The 19340-nt window shown below is 43.3% G+C and overlaps 1 protein-coding gene across 5 annotated transcripts in view; it reads right to left on the bottom strand.

Annotated features, from left to right (window-relative positions):
• Positions 1–19262, bottom strand: part of TARS3 (threonyl-tRNA synthetase 3) — an 88742-nt gene extending 69480 nt beyond the window's left edge. For 2 of the 5 annotated variants that reach the window (XR_004431773.1, XM_033188808.1), the window contains exons 1-6: positions 17752–19261; positions 16753–16824; positions 14577–14770; positions 8310–8433; positions 5329–5450; positions 2233–2350 (exon numbers count right to left, since the gene is read on the bottom strand). Coding sequence is in view for 3 of the 5 variants with exons in the window: in XM_033188808.1 (XP_033044699.1) it covers positions 2233–2350; positions 5329–5450; positions 8310–8433; positions 14577–14770; positions 16753–16824; positions 17752–18048 (927 nt within the window). In the remaining 2 variants the exon portion in view is untranslated. Of the gene's footprint in view, positions 1–2232; positions 2351–5328; positions 5451–8309; positions 8434–14576; positions 14771–16752; positions 16825–17751 lie in introns of all 5 variants that reach the window. The other 3 variants (XR_004431772.1, XM_033188806.1, XM_033188807.1) reach the window with 3 other exon arrangements.
• Positions 19263–19340: the final 78 nt, after the last annotated feature.

The following is a 19340-nucleotide window of genomic DNA, read 5'->3' as shown; positions in this document are numbered from 1 at the left end:
AAAAAAAAAAAAAAAAAAAAAAGACATTTCTTCAAGAAAAACACAAATGGCCAAAAAGCACATTAAGATGCTCAACATTACTATGTCATTAGAGAAATGCAACGAGTTCTCAAAAACTTAAAAACAGAATTGCCATAGGATCCACCAATTCCACTTCTAAGTATATTCCCAGAATAAGTAAAGCCCAGACTCAAACAGAACTTTACACATCCATGTTCACAGCAGCATTGTTCACAATAGTAGCCAAAAGGTAGAAGCAACCCAAGTGTCTATAGATGGATGAATGGGTAAACAAAATGTGGTCTGTCCGTACAATGGAATATTATTCAACCTTACAAAGGAAGGAGATTCTGACACATGCTAAAACATGGATGAGGCCAGGCGCAGTGGCTCACGCCTGTAATCCCAGCAGTTTGGGAGGCCGAGGTGGGTGGATCACCTGAGGTCGGGAGTTCAAGACTAGCCTGAGCAACGTGGAGAAACCCCATCTCTATTAAAAATACAAAAATTAGCCAGGCATGGTGGTGCCTGCCTGTAATCCCAGCTACTCGAGAGGCTGAGGCAGGAGAATCGCTTGAACCCGGAAGGAGGAGGTTGCAGTGAGCTGAGATCATGGCATTGCACTCCAGCCTGGGTAAAAAGAGCAAAACTCCGTCTCCAAAAAAAATAAATAAATAAAAAATAAAATAAAAAAACATAAAACATGGATGAATCTTTTTTTTTTTTGAGATGGAGTCTCGCTCTGTCGCCCAGGCTGGAGTGCAGTGGCGCGATCTCGGCTCACTGCAAGCTCCACCTCCCGGGTTCACGCCATTCTCCTGCCTCAGCCTCCTGAGTAGCTGGGACTACAGGCGCCCGCCACCGCGCCCGGCTAATTTTTTGTATTTTTTTTTTTTTAGTAGAGACGGGGTTTCACCACGGTCTCGATTTCCTGACCTTGTGATCCGCCCGTCTCGGCCTCCCAAAGTGCTGGGATTACAGGCGTGAGCCACCGCGCCCGGCCAAAACATGGATGAATCTTAAGGACATTTTGCTGAGTGAAACAAGTTAGTCACAAAAGGACAAATATTGTCATGATTCCACTGATATGAAGTGCCTAGAGGAACCAAATTCAGAGATGGAGAGTAGAATGGTGGCGGCCAGGGACTGGGGCTGGGGTGGAGGGGCAGAATGGGGAGCTAATGTTTAATGGGTACACAGTTTCTGCCTGGTAAGATAAAAAGTTTTGGAAATGGATGGTGGTGATGATTGACAACATTGTAAATGTACTTCATGCCCCAGAACTGTATACTTAAAAATGATTAAATGGTAAATTTTATATGTTATATATTTTACTGCACACGAAAGAATACTGCAACCTTTTACCAAAACCAACTCTATTTTTTATTAAAGCCCACAAAACTAATAATACTGTGTTTTCAAAATACATGTTTTTGGTTGGGTGCGGTGGCTCATGCCTGTAAGTCCAGCACTTTGGGAGGCTGAGGTGGGTAGATCACTTGAGGTCAGGAATTCAAGACCAGCCTGGTCAACATGGCAAAACTTCGTCTCTACAAAAAGGATACAGAAATTAGCCAGGCATGGTGGCACATGCCTGTGGTCCCAGCTGAGGGACTGAGACAGGAGAATCACTCGAACCTAGGAGGCGGAGGTTGCAGTGAGCCGAGATAGTGCCGCTGCACTCCAGCCTGGGAGGCAGAGAGAGACTCCGTCTCAAAAAACAAACAAACAAACAAACAAAAAATGTATGTTTTCTCCAATATGTATGTTTTAAAACATAAAATCAGGAATATATTTAAGTACATTGGTCAAAAAAATATAAAGAGAAAGTTACCATTTTATACAGATTACTCTAGGTTAAAATCTGAAAAAAAAAAGTTAATAGAAAACTCCCAAAGAAAAGAGAAAAAGGCAGCCTTTTATATGGGATTATAAATATTGTTGAATTTAGGGGACAGATATTCACAATACTCAGAATTAATCAGATTTATAAACACACATATAAAAATTATTCACCTGGCCCTTTACCTACCTATGTCTGCCCTAAAATGTTCAGGAAATAGATGAGGAGGGAAATGTCACAGCAAGTAACTGGTAACAACCTCACAATAGCTTAATAGAATTAGAACAATTTGGTGAGCAATGGCTAACTATTTGGGGGAAGGTGGAGAAGCTAGTCTACATTGATTTTTAATATTCCTAGTAAGATGTTTAGGAGTTTCCCTAAGTTACCTTAAACATTTCCAGGAGGATTTCCTTGCTGACTTCTAGTCTTTCAAAAGGTTGCTTTTCTTTTATGATGGCTTCACATATATTCTCCAGGGCTGACAATTCTGTGCTGGACACTGCTCTAAAAAGAAGAGCAGAGAACTGACATCGATCTTCCAGACATTATGCATTCCCTCTTTCCTTTGTCCTGAAGACTCAGCAGTGACATATTTTCTAACTTGAATCTGGTGTCTTATTGTTCCAGGACTTCAGAAAGTCAAAGGTTCATACAGTCACTACTCTTGTGTCTCAAAGAGGGAGACTGGGGCATCAACAGGTTCCACGACCTGCCTCACTTCTCCTCTGCTGCAAGGTGAGCAGGAAGCCCTGCTAGGAGACATCCAGGTGGACTGTGAGCTCCTTTGAGGCTGGTTCTTCTGTGCGGTCTTCCTTATCCTTCACATACTTTAGTTTTGCTCAAGAGCCAGATAGAGTGCTCATCATGTCCCTGCCCTCACTGGCTTTGGAACCAAGGCTGGGAGAGATCTGTGTGGACTGCAGAGTCCCGGTGCTCCTAGCAGCACTCAGCCTCCACTATGCATGGACTGACTTCCTTTGAATCACCCCCTGGTCAGTGCTCACTCCCTCCTGCTACACTGGCTTCCTTGCCACTCCTCAAATAAGCCACACATATCCCCACATCAGGACAGTCCCACAGAGGCCTGGAACCTTCTCCCTGCAAATGTCATAAGTATCCTTGTCCTCAGGGCTTGCTCCCTCACTCTACACTGGTCTGCTTCAATGCCATCTGCCCCTTCCTGCCCACCTGCCTGTTATGGCACACACCTCCCACACCTGGCTGATGTTCCTATATTCATCACCACCAGGCAGCAGATGGCTGCTTGTGCATTTGCTGTCTTCCCCCAACCAGACTGTTAGCTTCATGAGGACAGACTGGTTCCTTCACTGCCGAATCACCAGCACCCAGCACAGAGCACACAGCAGGGAGCAAAACATCTTGTTGAACGAATACTGGAGCCATGTTAACAAGAGATGAACTGGATGTGGTACTGTGATATAATAACAAACATACATTGGTCTTCATCCAGATTTCTGGCACAGGATTTTTAAGATCCTGAAATCTCTGGAGTGATACGAGTGTCTTTTGTGTGCTGATGAGATGACTGGTGGCTAGGTCCCCTAGGTAGCTTCAGAATGGGAACTGGTCACCAGAAAGACCAACGCACGATTAAAGGGTTGGGAATGTCAGCACCCCTACCTGTCTCCTTTGGGGAGAGGAGAGGGACTAGAGATTGGGTTATCACCAATGGTCAATGATTGAATCAATTGTGCCTCTACAATGAAACAAACCTCCATAAAAAGCCCTAAGCGAGATTCACAGAGCTTCCAGGCTGTTGAACACATCCAGGTGCTTGGGGCATGGTGCCCAGAGACACATGGAATCTCTGCACCCCCTCCCACATACCTCACCATAAGCACCTCTTCCATCAGGCTGTTCATCTCTATCCTTTGTACCATCCATTATAATAAACTGGTAAGGTAAGTAAAGTGCCTTCTTGAGTTCTGGGAGCTAGCCTAGCAAATTATTGAAACCAAGGATGGGGTCATGGGAACTCCTGATTTGTAACCTGCAGGTCAAAAGTATGGAAGACCCAGACTTCCAGCTGGCATCTGAATTGAGGGCAGTCTTGTGGGACTGAGCCCTTGACCTGGAGGATTTGCACTAACTCAGGGTAGAGAGTGTCAGAATTGAGTCCAATCATTAGACACCTAGTGAGAGTCGAGAGTTGGAGCACTGGCTGTTGATGTGGAAAAAAACCCCACACCTTTGAGATCAGAAGTGGTGTAGGTAAACACAGTTCATGGTTGTTGAGGAATAGTGATTCAGAATGGACAAGCCTCTAAGTAGCAGCTACAGAGCGTTGGGTGCTTGGCTGGGGAGGTCATTAAGCGGTATGCAGGAGAAGGTAAAGATAAAATGCACCATAGTCATCCAGGCCAGAGATGCCATGGGGCCAAGTTAAGGCAAAAGTGAGAGAAGGAGAGGGGCGTGGGAGAACTATTTAGGAGATAACACTGGCAGAACTGGATGGTGGGGTGGTGGTGAAGAGCAGGGAGGAAGTAGAAGGATCAGAGGTTTTGGTTGTGGCAACTGGAGGTACCCTTAAAAGCTATGAGGAGTTCAGGGCAGGAGTTGGCTGGGGCTGGCTGTTTGCTAATGATTCAAGCATAGGTCTATGGAATGTGAAGCCTCTGTGAAACATCCCTGTCTGGCACTCAACTATGTGAGATGTTTGGCTGAGGTTAATGATGCTCTTGATTATCATGGAGCAAATTAAACTAAGCTCTCTCTAGGAATTAAGCTTTCGATTCTGGTCTTAATTAATACCATGCTCTAGCAAGTCCAAGGTTAGATAAACAGCATATCATATTATTCTGGGGACAAAAAAAAAAAAAAAAAACAATGTTAGAAGTACTTCTTGAATCTAAACTAGATTTGACTAAAAATAATTTTTAGTTAAATGGCTTAGACCATCTAAACTAAAAATAATTTTCAAAATTGGTCAACCAATCTATAACCATATTATGCAATACAGTTGACCCTTGAACAACGAAGGTTAGAACTACATGGGTCCACTTATTTGTGGATTTTCTTCTGCCTCTGCCACCCCGAGACAGCAGGATCAACCCCTCCACTTCCTCATCAGCCTACTCAATGTGAAGATGAAGAGCTTTATAACGATCCACTTCCACTAAATGAATGGTAAATATATTTTCTCTTTCTTATGATTTTCTTAACATCTCTTTTCTCTAGCTTATTTTAAGAATACAGTATATAATACACATAAGATACAAAGTATATGGTACTCAACTGTTTATGTTTTCATTAAGGTTTCTAGCTAACAACAGGCTATTAGTTAAGTTTAGGTGGAATCACAAGTTGTACTAGATTTCAACTGCATGGGCATCAGTGCCCCAATCCCACATTATGTAAGGGCCAACAGTATAAAGTTACTAAGCTAGTAGGTAGCTTAGTAACCATTACAACACAATAAAATTGAAACACATGCATTCACAAGCTAGTGTTCAGTGTGTTACCTGTCTTCAATGAACATGTCATAATAAAATCCATTTTCAATGGGCGGACCGTAGCACAGGTGGCCTCCATAGTAAAGTTCCATGGCCTCCCCAAGAATGTGAGCACTGGAGTGCCAGTACACCTGCATGGCATGGACAGAGAGGCCATTAGCTGCCAAAAGTATGTCATGAAAAATTAGTAGTAAAATGATGTAAACAAGTAGAACATTTCAAGGAGATAAATGGCAAGACCAAGGGCAGCAACATCAACTTGAAAGGAAAATCTTCAATGCCCACTTACAAGAGAATGCTTTCTGAGCCCTCCCTGACATTCCACCAGAGCCACTTGCTCAGTGCCAGTGTGAAGCCACTCTGCTGAGAGTGGCAGCTAGAGGTCAGCTACAACCCCATTTCCTCTGTGCATGTCAGCCACAAGGGATGAACACCTCTCGGAACACCCAGCAGAGCAGCTGTGTGCAAATCTGATTGAAGCTCAGAGTGGGAGGAAGGCCGAGGAGTGCCAGATGCTAGCTCTCTTCCTTTTTCTCCAGGGGCACCCTCTCTGAGCTGGACACAGAGCACTGAAGTGTTCCTGACACCACTAGAGTTAATGAGATTCTGCATCTCCACAGCAGTCTTCACGTGCTGAATAGCATGTGACTGTGGAAGTTTGAAAGATGGCTCAGGAAGAAAAAAGTGTTGCCAGGGAATGTCTGCTGGCTGCCTGGGACCCCTGAGAAGTGTATACACGAGTTCATTAACCACAGTCCAGAGCCCGGTTGTCAGTCCTCCAAGTTCAAAAAGTTGATAAGGTTTTCAGTTCCCAAGGAATTCATTTTAGTTTATGGATAAAATGAAACTAACCAAAGTTACCAAATAGATATAGGTACCAAAAGAGTAAGATAACCAAGTCATCTGTCAGCACTTTCTTTCCTTTTATTAAATAGAAAGCAAGTTACAATTAAAGAGCTGTTTGATAAAATGAATCAGAGCAGAAGGAGTTAAGACGATGGACCACTATGTGCAATCCCAGCCCACAGCAATAGGCTGGGATATGATTTGCAGACAGACCCAGAGGGTCAGTCCTTAGGGCACAGCACTTCTCCTTTGGATGCTGCTAGGATGGCAGGCTGACTGCCAGTATCAGCCCAAATGTCCTATGTGGTGCACTGTCCACACCTAGATATTTGTTGAGCCAAATACTGTGTTATGTGCTGGGTTACAATAGTGAAACAGACATACTCACAGCCCCCACACAGGTGCAGCCTATTGGGGAATACACAGGCAATAAACAAACCTGGAAGTGCGTAATTATAAGATGGGAAGGATATTTAAAAGGAGATGAACAGGGCTTTGTAATAAAGAAAAATGGTGAGTGTCCTACATTCATGGGGACTTGGGAAGGCCTGTGTGACTAACACGTAACGGATGGGACAAAGCATAGCTTGAGAAAGGTTAGAGAGGTAAGGAAGGGCCAGAGACCATGCAGGCCTTGGGGAGGAGCTTGCATTTTACTCCAAATGCAATGGGATGCATTAAAGGGTTTTAAGCACAATGATTAAATTTACATTTACACACATCATTTGATAGCTCGATGGGAATGAATTTCAGGGGACAAAACAGCAAGTAGGCAGTTTCTTGGGTGGGTCTATAACAAGGTGAGTGCAGATTCTCAGGCAGTGGCAATGGAGAGGGAGAAAAGTGGACAGATTCTAGATACTTTAGGGGGTAAAATCTACTGGGCTTACCCCTCACTGGAGATGGAGTTGAGGGACAGGGAGGAATCACACAAAACCTCCAAGGTTCTGGGTTGAGCAATTGGGTATGTGGTGGAATAATGCATTGACTTAGGCAAACAGGAAAGAAATAAGTTTTGGGGTTAAAATAGAAAATTTCATGGTGAATGTACTGAAGATTCTTGTAAAATTTCTACGTGCAGATATCACATAGGCAGTAGTGCATAAAAACTGAGGCATGGCTACCTATGGCTGGAGAGTTGCGAATTCAGTTTACAGTACTGAACTTTCTGAAAATCACTTTTAAACATGGTTTTATTAATAGTGTACCGTTTAGATATTTGTTATACTTTGCATATTTTAAACAGAAATTAAAATATGGTTCTTATAGTTTAAAGAAATTTAGCATAAGCCTTGCAATTACTGTAACCTAAGCTAATCATAAGTTAGGTTTTATGAAGATAAAGGACAGCTTGAAGGGCGACTGCAACGTTCAGGCGACAATGTATATCAGAAATCATATATTACATGCATATGTGAAAAATGTGGTATTTATTTTATAGAAAATTATATTAAGTATTTAAAGTATATTTGAGTCTTATAATTTCTTCAAATTCTTCGATACAAATTAAATTATAAAGTAGACCCATTTTTAACAGTCTATTAATTCATTTCAAACACACATTGATTTAATAACCAAAGAATTCTAACTTAAGGAAATGATTATTGTAAGAAATGATAAGGCTGGGCACAGTGGCTCACACCTGTAATCCTAGCACTATGGGAGGCTGAGGGAGGCATACTGCTTGAGCTCAGGAGTTTGAGAACAGCCTGGGCAACATGGCAAAACCCTGTCTCTACAAAAAATATGAAAAATTAGCTGGGTGTGTAGGTGCGTGCCTGTAGTCTCAGGTAGCTGGGAGGCTGAGGTGGGAGGATCACTTGAGCCAGGGGAGGTTGAGGCTGCAGTGAGCCATGATTGCATCACTGTACTCCAGCCTGGGCGACAGAGTAAGATCCCATAAAAAAAAAAAAAGAAAGAAAGAAAGAAAGAAAGAAAGAAAGAAATTATGGGCTACTTTAAAAATCGACATGTATTTGTAAACATTCATGTCACAAATATTTATTAAACATTAATATTCAAATTTTAAATCTTAGAAACTCCCAAAAAACTCAACATTTGTGACTTCAATATGTGGCTTCTTATATAATGTAGTTTACAACATAACTACCCAAAGTTTGGCTGTCTGGATTTTAAATACTCACAGCTTGAGCTTCCTCATTATCAAATGTAAGCAGCTCTAGAGAAGAGTCCCCTTCCAACGGGCGGTCCAGGTCCCACAATTCACCATTTACTTTGGCTATTACTGTGCTTTCAGCCAGTTCCTGACTAGGAAGAGAAAAGCCACTTGGGAGTTAACCTTATCATTGTTTCAATGATTCCTTAAAAGATTAAAAGAATTTCTAGGGTTGTTTTTTCTTTTTTTTTGAAGTGTAGAGAAAGTACAAACGTAAACTAATAAGACAGATACTTATTGTTTTGTAATATTTATTTTATGGCCGGGCGCGGTGGCTCAAGCCTGTAATCCCAGCACTTTGGGAGGCCGAGACAGGTGGATCACGAGGTCAGGAGATCGAGACCATCCTGGCTAACACGGTGAAACCCCGTCTCTACTAAAAAATACAAAAAACCAGCCGGGCAAGGTGGGGGGCGCCTGTAGTCCCAGCTACTCGGGAGGCAGAGGCAGGAGAATGGCGTAAACCCGGGAGGCGGAGCTTGCAGTGAGCTGAGATCAGGCCACTGCAGTCCAGCCTGGGCGACAGAGCAAGACTCTGTCTCAAAAAAAAAAAAAAAAAATTATTTTATGTAGAAAAGTAATACACATTCACTGTTTTAAAAAAATTGGAAAACTGAGAAAGCACATAGGATAAAATAAAAATCACACATAAATATCATAAATCACTACTTACAACATTTTGGTACATTTCCATCCAGTGGTTTTTCTACCTCCATCCACCCACCCACACATATGTGCTGTCTTTAAAAGCAGTTGCCAACATAATTGTATAGCTTGTGTTTTCTCTCTCATGCCTCAGATAACCTTCCAAATACTTCCCAGTCTGGAAGTATTGTATTTATTAATGAAGCCTCCACTGCTGCACACTGAGGTCGCCTAAGTTTTGCTCTCATAGAGTATACCACACAGACATCTGTACATAGGCATCTTGCGACTTCTGTGACTGTTTTCTGGGAATACGTCCACAGAATTCGAATTACTAGATCAAAGGTGATGTACCTTTGAAAGATTTCTGATGTCATTTGAACGCATCACTTCCATGTACCCCAATTTTTAAAAATCTTTGTCTATGTGACATTGAAAATTGTTGTTTTGATTTAATTATTAATTTTGGTTCATGTTTACAAGCTCTTTTTACTTTTATGAACTATCCGATTCCTTCACTTCTTTTCTTTTTTTTTTTTTTTGAGATGGAGTCTCACGTTGTCTCCAGGCTGGAGTCCAGTGGTGCGATCTCAGCTCACTGCAACCCCTGCCTCCTGGGTTCAAGCGATTCTCCTGCCTCAGCCTCCTGGTAGCTGGGACTATAGGCACACGCCACCACGCTCAGCTAACTTTTGTATTTTTAGTAGAGATGGGGTTTCACCACATTGGCCAGGATGGTCTTCTAGTAAGGTGTTGATCTCTTTCTTTCTCTTTTTTTGTGTATCTTTTAAATAAATTTATTGTTTGAAAATTGTTGACAAAATTACAAGTTAAGAAAGGAAACCTGGAAAGCATAGAAAAACACACACACACACACAGTCACCTATAATTCCACCACCAAGAAATGACCATTGATGTTTTGTTTATATCTTTCCACATTATTTAATATATAGGAATAAAAAATATTTAATAGTATCATAATTATGTCATTTTATAACCTACTTCTTAAACTTAACAATAAATCACAGCATTTTCCCTAACAGGAGACAGACTTCTAAAACATGATATTTAATAGTCACAGAGGAACCAATATTTGCTAGGCATTTTAATTATTTTTATGGGTATTTTGGGGGACGAGTAGTAATGAAAAATAATGCTGCAATGAACATTCTTGAACATATATCTTACTCAATTATTTTCTCAGGAAAAATTCTGGAGGTAAAAGTGCTAGTCAAGGGAAATGCATTTTCAGTGACTTCTGTCAGAATATACTGCAAAATTTTCCTACTAGCAGAGTTACAAGAGTATCTTGTCTCTGAGTTCTCATAATGTTAGGTACTATTAAATTATATCAACTCTACAATTACTATTTTTTTTTTGAGACAGGGTCTCTGTTGCCCAGGCTGGAGAGCAATGGTGCAATGTCGGGTCACTGCAACCTCTGCCTTTCGGGTTCAAGTGATTCTCTTGACTCGACCTCCCGAGTAGCTGGGATTACAGGCACATGCCACCATGTCTGGCTACTTTTTGTATTTGTAGTAGAGACAGGGTTTCACCCTGTTGGCCAGGCTGGTCTCATTCCTGACCCAAGTGATCCGCCCACTTTCACCTCTCAAAGTGGTGGGGTTATAGGTGTGAGCCACCGTGCCCAGCCTACAATGTAATCTTTTAATTTACCTTTCTGTGATTAACTTGAGCAGCAGTATAGCATTGTGGTTAGGAGCACACAGGTGAAAGGCCAAACTGGGTTTAAATATTGGACAATTTACTCAGCTTTTTAGGCCTCAGTGTTCTTATCTACAAAATGGGGATTACAGGACGTTCCTCATTCACTTATACTCAGGATTACGTAATGTGTACATATGATAACAATAACTTAATAAATGTTAGATATTATTAATCAAGTAGAACTTTCATTTTTACTGACTGTCACAGATGGCTACATGTTCCGCAAAGCCATTCTGCCCTTCTTCTACAGATGGAGTTTTCCAGCCTTCCTTGCAGCTAGATGTGGCCATATTTGGAGCCAATGGACAGAAGGAGAAGTCATGTGTAACACTTGCGTGTCTCATCATTAAAACAGTGGAGGGCACTTCTCTATCCTCTCTCCACCTTCTGTAGATGGGAACCCATGTGCTGTTCTTTCTGGACCATGTAGACAAGGGCAACGTTGTACCAGACAGATCAGCACGATGGGAGAAATCTGGGTCCCCGAATGACTGTATGGAGATATGTCACCCAGTCAACCTGGCCATCCACGTCTAGACTGCTATATGAAAAACAGACTTTGACCACATTCAAGCGACTGAGTTTTCTGTGATGTCTTTGTTGCAGCAGCTTAGTATATGTCTTAAGTAATACAGAAATAAGGACCTGGAAGTAAAAATCCAAAACATGTGGCATTGGCTTAGCAGACTGGCAGTGAGTAACAAGGAAACAGACTCTAACATATGGAGAGCCAGTAACCTTTGTGATAGTATAACAAAACATTTGATAAAACTTGCAGGCAAACCATGTGTTACAGTGCTTGTAGCACACAAGAAAGCAGATATAAAAGGGAAGAGTAAGGCCAGGTGCGGTGGCTCACACCTGTAATCCCAGCACTTTGGGAGGCCGAGGTGGGCAGATCACCTGAGGTTGGGAGTTCGAGACCAGCCTGACCAACATGGAGAAACCGCGTGTCTATTAAAAATACAAAATTAGCTGGGTGTGGTGGCGCATGCCTGTAATCTCAGCTACTTGGGAGGCTGAGGCAGGAGAATCCCTTGAAACCAGAGAGTGGAGGTTGTGGTGAGCCGAGATGGAAAAAGGAGCGGGGCACGGGGGGGAGGGGACAGTGTTGGTATACCCTGGGTAACTCTTGTTGCTTTTAGCAAGAAGCTACAAGAATGCATTTATCTCAGATGAAAATAATCTAGTTTGCTAGCAGAGATGGAAGGGATAGGGAGGCTCCCTCTGCCTGTGTCCTGTAATTCAACTGACTAAAAGTTCAGAAACATGGAGCTATGCAAGATTGGAAAGACAATCTTCCTTCCCAAACAGCAGGAGGGACAGGCACTGATAGCCCTTCTCAAAGGCCACACATAAATCCAGACAATAGAGGCCAGTGGAACTGCAAGAATTAGAGAGCAAGACTGCCTCCCTCCCACAAGTCTTTTGCTTTATATGCTCTCAGTCCATTAAATGAGGAAATAGGAGTAAGCCAAATTAAAAAGCCATGAAACAACAGGGTGAGAAGTCTATCTAGAAGATTCTTTAAGTGAGATTACTTTCATGTGGAACGGATTAGCTACAAACAGACCAGAAGCCTACTATGGCTAACTGATGATGGAAATTATATTGTCAAACAAATTATAAGCCCAGCTTACAAATATCTGCAACTATGTGATCCTTAAAGGAACCCTCAGGCCCCAAGTGTACACCACAGAACTGAGCTGTGCAAACTGCACAGACCCCAAGAGGACAAACTGTCGTCACTTCAGATGTGACAAATGAGGGTAATGGACAACTCTGAACTTTCCAAAGTGCAAAATCAGGGCCCATGGGGGATCACGGACAAGACAGCTGCTTCCAGAGAACGAAGGATGAATAGGTGGGCTGACACAAGCACTAACCGCTGCCAGGCTGTGGGGCCTCACCATGGCTTCCAGCAGAATCTGATGACTTCTCTGTACCAGTCCCTGCTATATTTCTCCTCTTTCTTTTTTCCAAGCACACACTTTGTGATTGTCTTCTGTGTACTGCATACACGTGTGGTGTGAGCAGACTTGTCTGTTAGTTTATTTGTTACTAGAATGCAAGTGGTCAGCCTGATGGGGGGTGTTCTGTACATCACTCAGAAATCCCAGGCTTTGAGCTATGGAACAAAAGAGTTGTCTCACTTGGGGAGTGAGTGTGTCAGATGTTGAAAGAAGGATACCTAGAGATATCTGGATATCAGAGGGGCAGACTGTGGCAGACTCCCTGTTGTTCCATAAACCATTCCTCTCTTCCATGGTATGAATGCTTTAGCTGGACACGTGTCTGGGTGGACAATGGAGCTATATTCCCATTCTCTCTCACAGCTAGGCATGGCCATGTGACTAAATGAGAGCTAACAGGACGTGAGTGAAAATTGAAGCCAGCCCCTGTGGGGTCTTGGCCTCAAAGCATCATTGTTCTGCAGCTTCTCTTCCTCCTGACTGCAGGCAGGCCCATGCAAGGACCCAGCTTCCACCGCTAGACACAAACAAATCCTACCTAGGGGACAGCAGATTAACAAGATGGAAGGAAGCTGGGTCCATAAATAACTGCATGGGCCAGAAATGTTCACTAGGCTGGACTGGTCACTTCTAGATGGTTAGTTTGCATCAGAAGCCCCTGGAGGCCTCATACAAACACAGATAGCTGATCAATTCAGGGTGTTTGAGGTGGGACCCCCAAATTTGCATGTCTAACAAATTTCCAGGTGATGCCTTTGCTGCTGGTCTGGGGACTACACTTTGAGAAATACTGACCCAACACATTTAACATGCAATCTGACTCTCCATGAGAAAACAAACTTATTCTTGCTTCACAACCTGTTTTCTCCTAGCACATCATTCCCCTTAGAAAACATGAAAACAGGTTGAGAGAGCATTTAACAATATAACAGGATGAATCAGAAACATAATCTTAGCCATAGTTTTCAAAGAAAATCTGAGAATTTCAATTGTTGAAAGTTTGTTTTTTAAATGATAAACATTTATTTACATGGCATTAAATACAACTGTATAGAAGCTATATAACTGCATTTATATAATAGCTTCTAATGCTAGGAATTAGCATTAGTCAAAACAATATAACTTCACTAATGTATCTAATTCCTAGAAAGGTCAATGCACTTTTCCAAGACTGATAACAGCTCTAACACATATATCTTCAATCTATAATTAAAAGACCTGTAAAAACTCACGGAAGTTACTTGATTGATGAATAAAGTCAGTGTAAAATGGCCTGTCAAGACAGATTTTTTTCTCTCCTATATATTTTTATGAGAACAGGAAATGATTGTGTTCTGATATTCAACTACTTATTTACATGGCCCTTGGAGAAGCCAGAGGAAAAAAATTAAATACATTTAATTTATGCAACTGAATAAGAAAAAAAAATTAGCTGATATGGTTTAGCTGTGTGCCCATCCAAACCTCATCTTGAACTGTAGTTTCCATAATCCCCATGTTTTGTGGAAGGGACCCAGTGGGAGGTAACTGAATCATAGGGGCTGTTACCTCCATGCTGTTCTTTGGTGGTGACTGCGTTCTCATGAGATCTGATGGTTTTATAAGGGGTTTCCCCCCACTTTGCTCTGCACTTCTCCTTGCTGCCGCCATGTGAAGAAGGACATGCTTGCTTCCCCTTCTGCCATGATTGTAAGTTTCCTGAAGCCTCCCCAGCCCTGTGGATCTGTGAGTCAATTAAACCTTCTTCCTTTATAAATAACCCAGTCTTGGATATGTCCTTTTAGCAGCGTGAGAACAGAGTAATATATTAGTGGTCCCTAAGAAAACATTTTCACCAGGCTCCAGTATAATTACCGAATATTGAATATCTTTTCCACACTATAGTTTACCTAATTTCAGCAGCCACTTGGTAAGGCGTTGTTTTCCAGACTTCCCCTTGCACTGTTTGCCCATCAGCCACTCTCACTGTGATGATATTGCTTGTATCCTCTTTTTTTCCATAAATGTAAAGTAAGAGCTGATGGTCTTTCTTCAGTATTTCAAAAAGCTTCAATCTTTCTTTTATGAAAATTGGTTGTTTCACCTGAAATTATAATGAGTTTAATATATACAGCCTACTGTTTTCTAGCTGCTCAGCTCTGAATCAGCTTCACCCCCTCACTGCCTTCTCAGCTCTACAGATGCTCCCAATGTACCGCGGTTTGAATTACAATTTTTGTTGTTGTTGTTGCTTTTTGGTTTGTTGTTGTTGTTGTTGTTTTGAGACAGTCTTGCTTTGTCATCCAGGCTGGAGTGCAGGGGCGTGAACTCAGCTCACTGCAGCCTCTGCCTCCCAGGTTCAAGAGATTTTCCTGCCTCAGCCTCCCGAGTAGCTGGGATTACAGGCAAGTGCCACCCTGCCAGACTAATTTTTGTATTTGTAGTAGATGGGGTTTCGCCATGTTGGCCAGGCTGGTCTCGAACTCCTGACCTCAAATGATTTTTGGCCTCCCAAATTGCTGCGATTACAGGCGTGAGTCACCATATCCAGCCACAATTTTTCAAATTTAATGATGTTGTGAAAGTGATATGCATTCAGTAGAAACTGCACTTTGAGTATTCCATACAACCATTCTGTTTTTCACTCACTACAGTATTCAGTAAATTACATGAGATATTCAACACTTAATGATAAAATAGGCTTTGTGTTAGAGGATTTTGCCCAACTGTAAGCTAATGTAAGTGTTCTGAGCACTTTTAATGTAGGCTAGGCTAAGCTATGATGATCACTAGCTTATGTGTATTAAATACATTTTAAACTCACATTGGTTTTATTGGGACATAACCCCACTGTAAGGCTAAGAGCATGTGTACTTCCCACCTCCAAAAAACTCCTCTCTGCCTATCTAATTTCTCCTTAGCTCTAAAGGTCTACCTCAAAGCCCGCCTCCTCCACCTATGTTACCCACTGGCACCTCCCCTCCCTTTTTTTTTTGAGACGGAGTCTTGCCCTGTCACCAGGCTGGAGTGCAGTGGCACAATCTCAGCTCACTGCAACCTCCTCCTCCCGGGTTCAAACGATTCTCCTGCCTCAGCCTCCTGAGAGTAGCTGGGACTACAGGCGCCAGCCACCACGCCCAGCTAATTTTTTGTATTTTTAGTAGAGATGGGGTTTCACCATGTTGACCGGGATGGTCTTGATCTCTTGACTTTGTGATCTGCCCGCCTTGGCCTCCCAAAGTGTTGGGATTACGGGCATGAGCCACTATGCTCAGCCACACAGCACCTCCCTTTTCTACTGTTTACAGAATGGGTACACAGTCACACATTACAGCACTTACCTGTGCACCACTGTACTCTGTTCTCTAGTTGTTTGTCCCCAGTCTGCCTGAATTCCTCAACCAGACTAATTTATTTGGGCCCAGATATTCCTCCTTCACTCCTACCAAATGTTGATGCTAAATACTTACTGGTTGTTTCAATGCTTTATATACAAAAGCAAAGTAGCTAATTTCCTGAATACAAAAAAAATAAAAAGGCTGGGCGTGGTGGCTCACGCCTGTAATCCCAGCACTTTGGGAGGCTGGGGCAGGCAGATCACGAGGTCAGGAGATGGAGATCCTCCTGGCTAACACAGTGAAACCCCATCTCTACTAAAAAAATAAAATAAATAAACAAAATTAGCCAGGCTTGGTGGCATGCACCTGTAGTCCCAGCTACTCAGGACGCTGAGGCAGAAGAATGGCTTGAACCCAGGAGGCGGAGGTTGCAGTGACCAAGATCATGCCATTGCACCCTAGCTTGGGCAACAAAAGCAAACTTCCGTCTAAAACAAAACCAAAAACTAACTAACAAACAAACTGCTAGCACAACTTAAATAGATTAAATACATATGTTTATTAAATATGGGCAGCTCATTTCTCAAGACATCTCATATTTACAGTTTGAAAAATTTTAAATACACTAATGTGACCCAAATAATAATTTAATCAGTAATTTTTAAATTAGAAATCCTAGATGATTAACTATATACACATATATAAAATTACAGGTAGTATTTTATATTGTTTCCATAGCAACAACTACCTCACTGTCAGGCTCGCTTTCCTTCATTTTCTTGTTTTTCATGTCCTCGTCTTGGCTTTGACTAGAAGGACGCTGAAAGATAAATTATAAATGACTCACATCAATGGCAAAAAAAAGCAACATATCTTAAGAAGAGAGTCATGCCAGCAGGCTGCAAGTGCCCCGTGTTTAGGGCTCTCCTGACCACCACCTACAACTCTCAGTGGGCAAGTCATCCTCCAGGGTTCAGTCCTTCCTGTCACACTGTTGCTAAGCACATTTAATATATTTTGCCCTTGAAAACTTTTTGTCTTGAACTTTAAACAAATAATGTGGCTGGAAAATGTGTGGTTGCTGCCTGCCACATCAAATGCACTATTTCATGAAGATGTTGCTAGTTCACCACAGCTGTTCTTCCAAAAGGACTGCAGAACATCTCACAGCCTGAGAAGCTTCAGGACTCAGAAAGTTTATGATGTTAAAAGAAGATAATTTATCCTTTCTAAAATCATAAAATACTGTATTAAATAAAAATGCTAAATATACAGTTATCCTCTCAAGATAAACCACCAAAACAAGGGCACAAAAAGCTAAAACTTCTCGTCCAAAAAAAACCCAACAACAACAACAAAAAAGAACCAGAGAGATGAAAGAGTTTACATACGCAGCTCTTAGTCTTTCTGCCCAAGGAAAGAATAACGAGTTTTAAACACTTCAGCATTTTTTCAAACAAATGAAAACACTATTTCTGCCCCTGAAAAAGATGTGTGGCAGGCTCTTTAATGGACGAATTGAGAAATCAACAGCGTTTGGTAAGTCTGGCGACGCTGGAAATCCAGCGGCTCCCCAGGCCACCACACGGGAGCACACAGCAGGACAGGGCGGGCCACCCGCAAGGCACTGGGCTGGCTCTACCCCGGGGCGCCCCCGCACCTGTCCCCAGAGTTGAAAACCGCTCGGCGCGCACCATCTCGGCCCGCCCCGCCCGCGTCCTCCCCTGAGTCCCCACCGCCAGGTTACCTGTGCGCCGGCCTCCTGCGCCCCCGCCAGCTCCGCGCTCTCCAGCGTGGCCTGGCGGCTCAGCTCCTCGGCGAGGCACAGCCGCAGGCGGCACAGGCGGTGGCGCAGGTCGCGGTTCTCGGACCGGAGCTGCGCCACCTCCCGCGTGAGGCACGGCCCCTCCGCCTGGCAGCTGTAGGGCTCGTTCAGCTGCTCGTCCCTCAGGCGCTGGACCTCCGCCCACAGCCAGCGGATGTCCTCCTCCTGCCGCTCCAGGCGCGTCGCCACGGCCTCCGCCGCCGGGGTCTCGGCCGACATTGCGGCCTCCCTCAGGCACCGACGCCGAGCGGGGTGCCCACGACTGCAGCGAAGGCGATGCGGACACTCAGCGCAGGGCAGAAGACAGGGAGCCCGGGAAGGGGAGGGGCGATAGGGCGCAGCCGGAGCCAAGGCCTACATGTTGCAGGGGCGGGGAGCTGGGCGGGGCGCTGGGCTGGGAGGGGCAGGGCCTAGGTCAGATACCCTCCAGGGGCGGGGCGGGGCCTGAGGCCGGGCCCACCGTAGGGTTAGGGACAGTGGGGAAACGGGGTCTGAAGGGCCTCCCCTGCCTTTCCAGGCCTGTCTAGAGGTTACTGGCAGTAGCTTTTAGTCCGTTGAAACGAAAATTTTCCAAAACCTTGCAAAAAGGCCATCATCTGCGTTCTCCAAAAAGGCTTCACCCTTTCCTCCTCTTGAATTCTGGCAGCCACCATTCTTTCGCCTTGCAAACAGGTTCTAAAAAGTGGCAATTATAAATGGACTTTCTGGCCTTCATGCAAAGTTGTCCAAGTACAGAGGCCGCTGGACCAGGGCATACAGAAAATCTCTATGAAATCTAAATCTGACCAGCACGAAATTGCTAGCTCCTTGAGTCTAGGCAAATGCCACATATATCTTGTATCCCTCCTAACCATGAGCGTGAAACTTCCTGGAGCAGGAACACAAATTGATTTTTATCCCTATTCTTAGGGCTTAGGATGTGACAAACACTGTTCTAAACTCTGTAATAGTAGTAACTCCTTTAATCCTCGTAACAAGAGATACTGTTATATCCACTTATAGCTGGAGAAACTGAAGCACAGAGAGACTGTGTTACTTGACTAAAGTCACACAGACACTATATGACAAAGGTGGAATCAAACTCAGATAGTCTGACGCCAGTTTCTACGCACTTAACACTATGGTACTTTTCAACTTTGGCAGAATTTAATCGAGCATGTCATATAATGTAATACAGGTAATAATGCCCTAAGAGTCCTAAAATGGGAGAGCTTAGCTTAGACTGGTGTGGTTTGAGAAAGGGAGAAATCGCTCTGGAAAATAAAGGCTGGGAGATGTTAGCAAGGAGGAAAGGCAGGTAAATTCCACTCTAGGAGCAGAATCAATGCAGGAGAAGGAGCGGACGGGGACAAGCTCATTGGATTAAGCTAAGTGGAATCCCAAACAGCATCTGGAAGGAGACTCCATAAAGTATGTTGCTAACCAGTATCACTGTATCTTTCTTAGTCCTTCTGTAGCAGGATGAACCGCAGACAAAACTCTTCAGACACCGGATTAAAGAAGGAAGAGGT

This window comes from Trachypithecus francoisi, unplaced genomic scaffold (genome assembly GCF_009764315.1).
Source record: "Trachypithecus francoisi isolate TF-2019V2 unplaced genomic scaffold, Tfra_2.0 Lachesis_group3, whole genome shotgun sequence".
In the NCBI taxonomy this organism is placed as follows: Eukaryota; Metazoa; Chordata; class Mammalia; order Primates; family Cercopithecidae; genus Trachypithecus; species Trachypithecus francoisi.
Note: the sequence above shows the minus strand (reverse complement) of the source record. Positions and strands in the feature narration are given on the sequence as shown.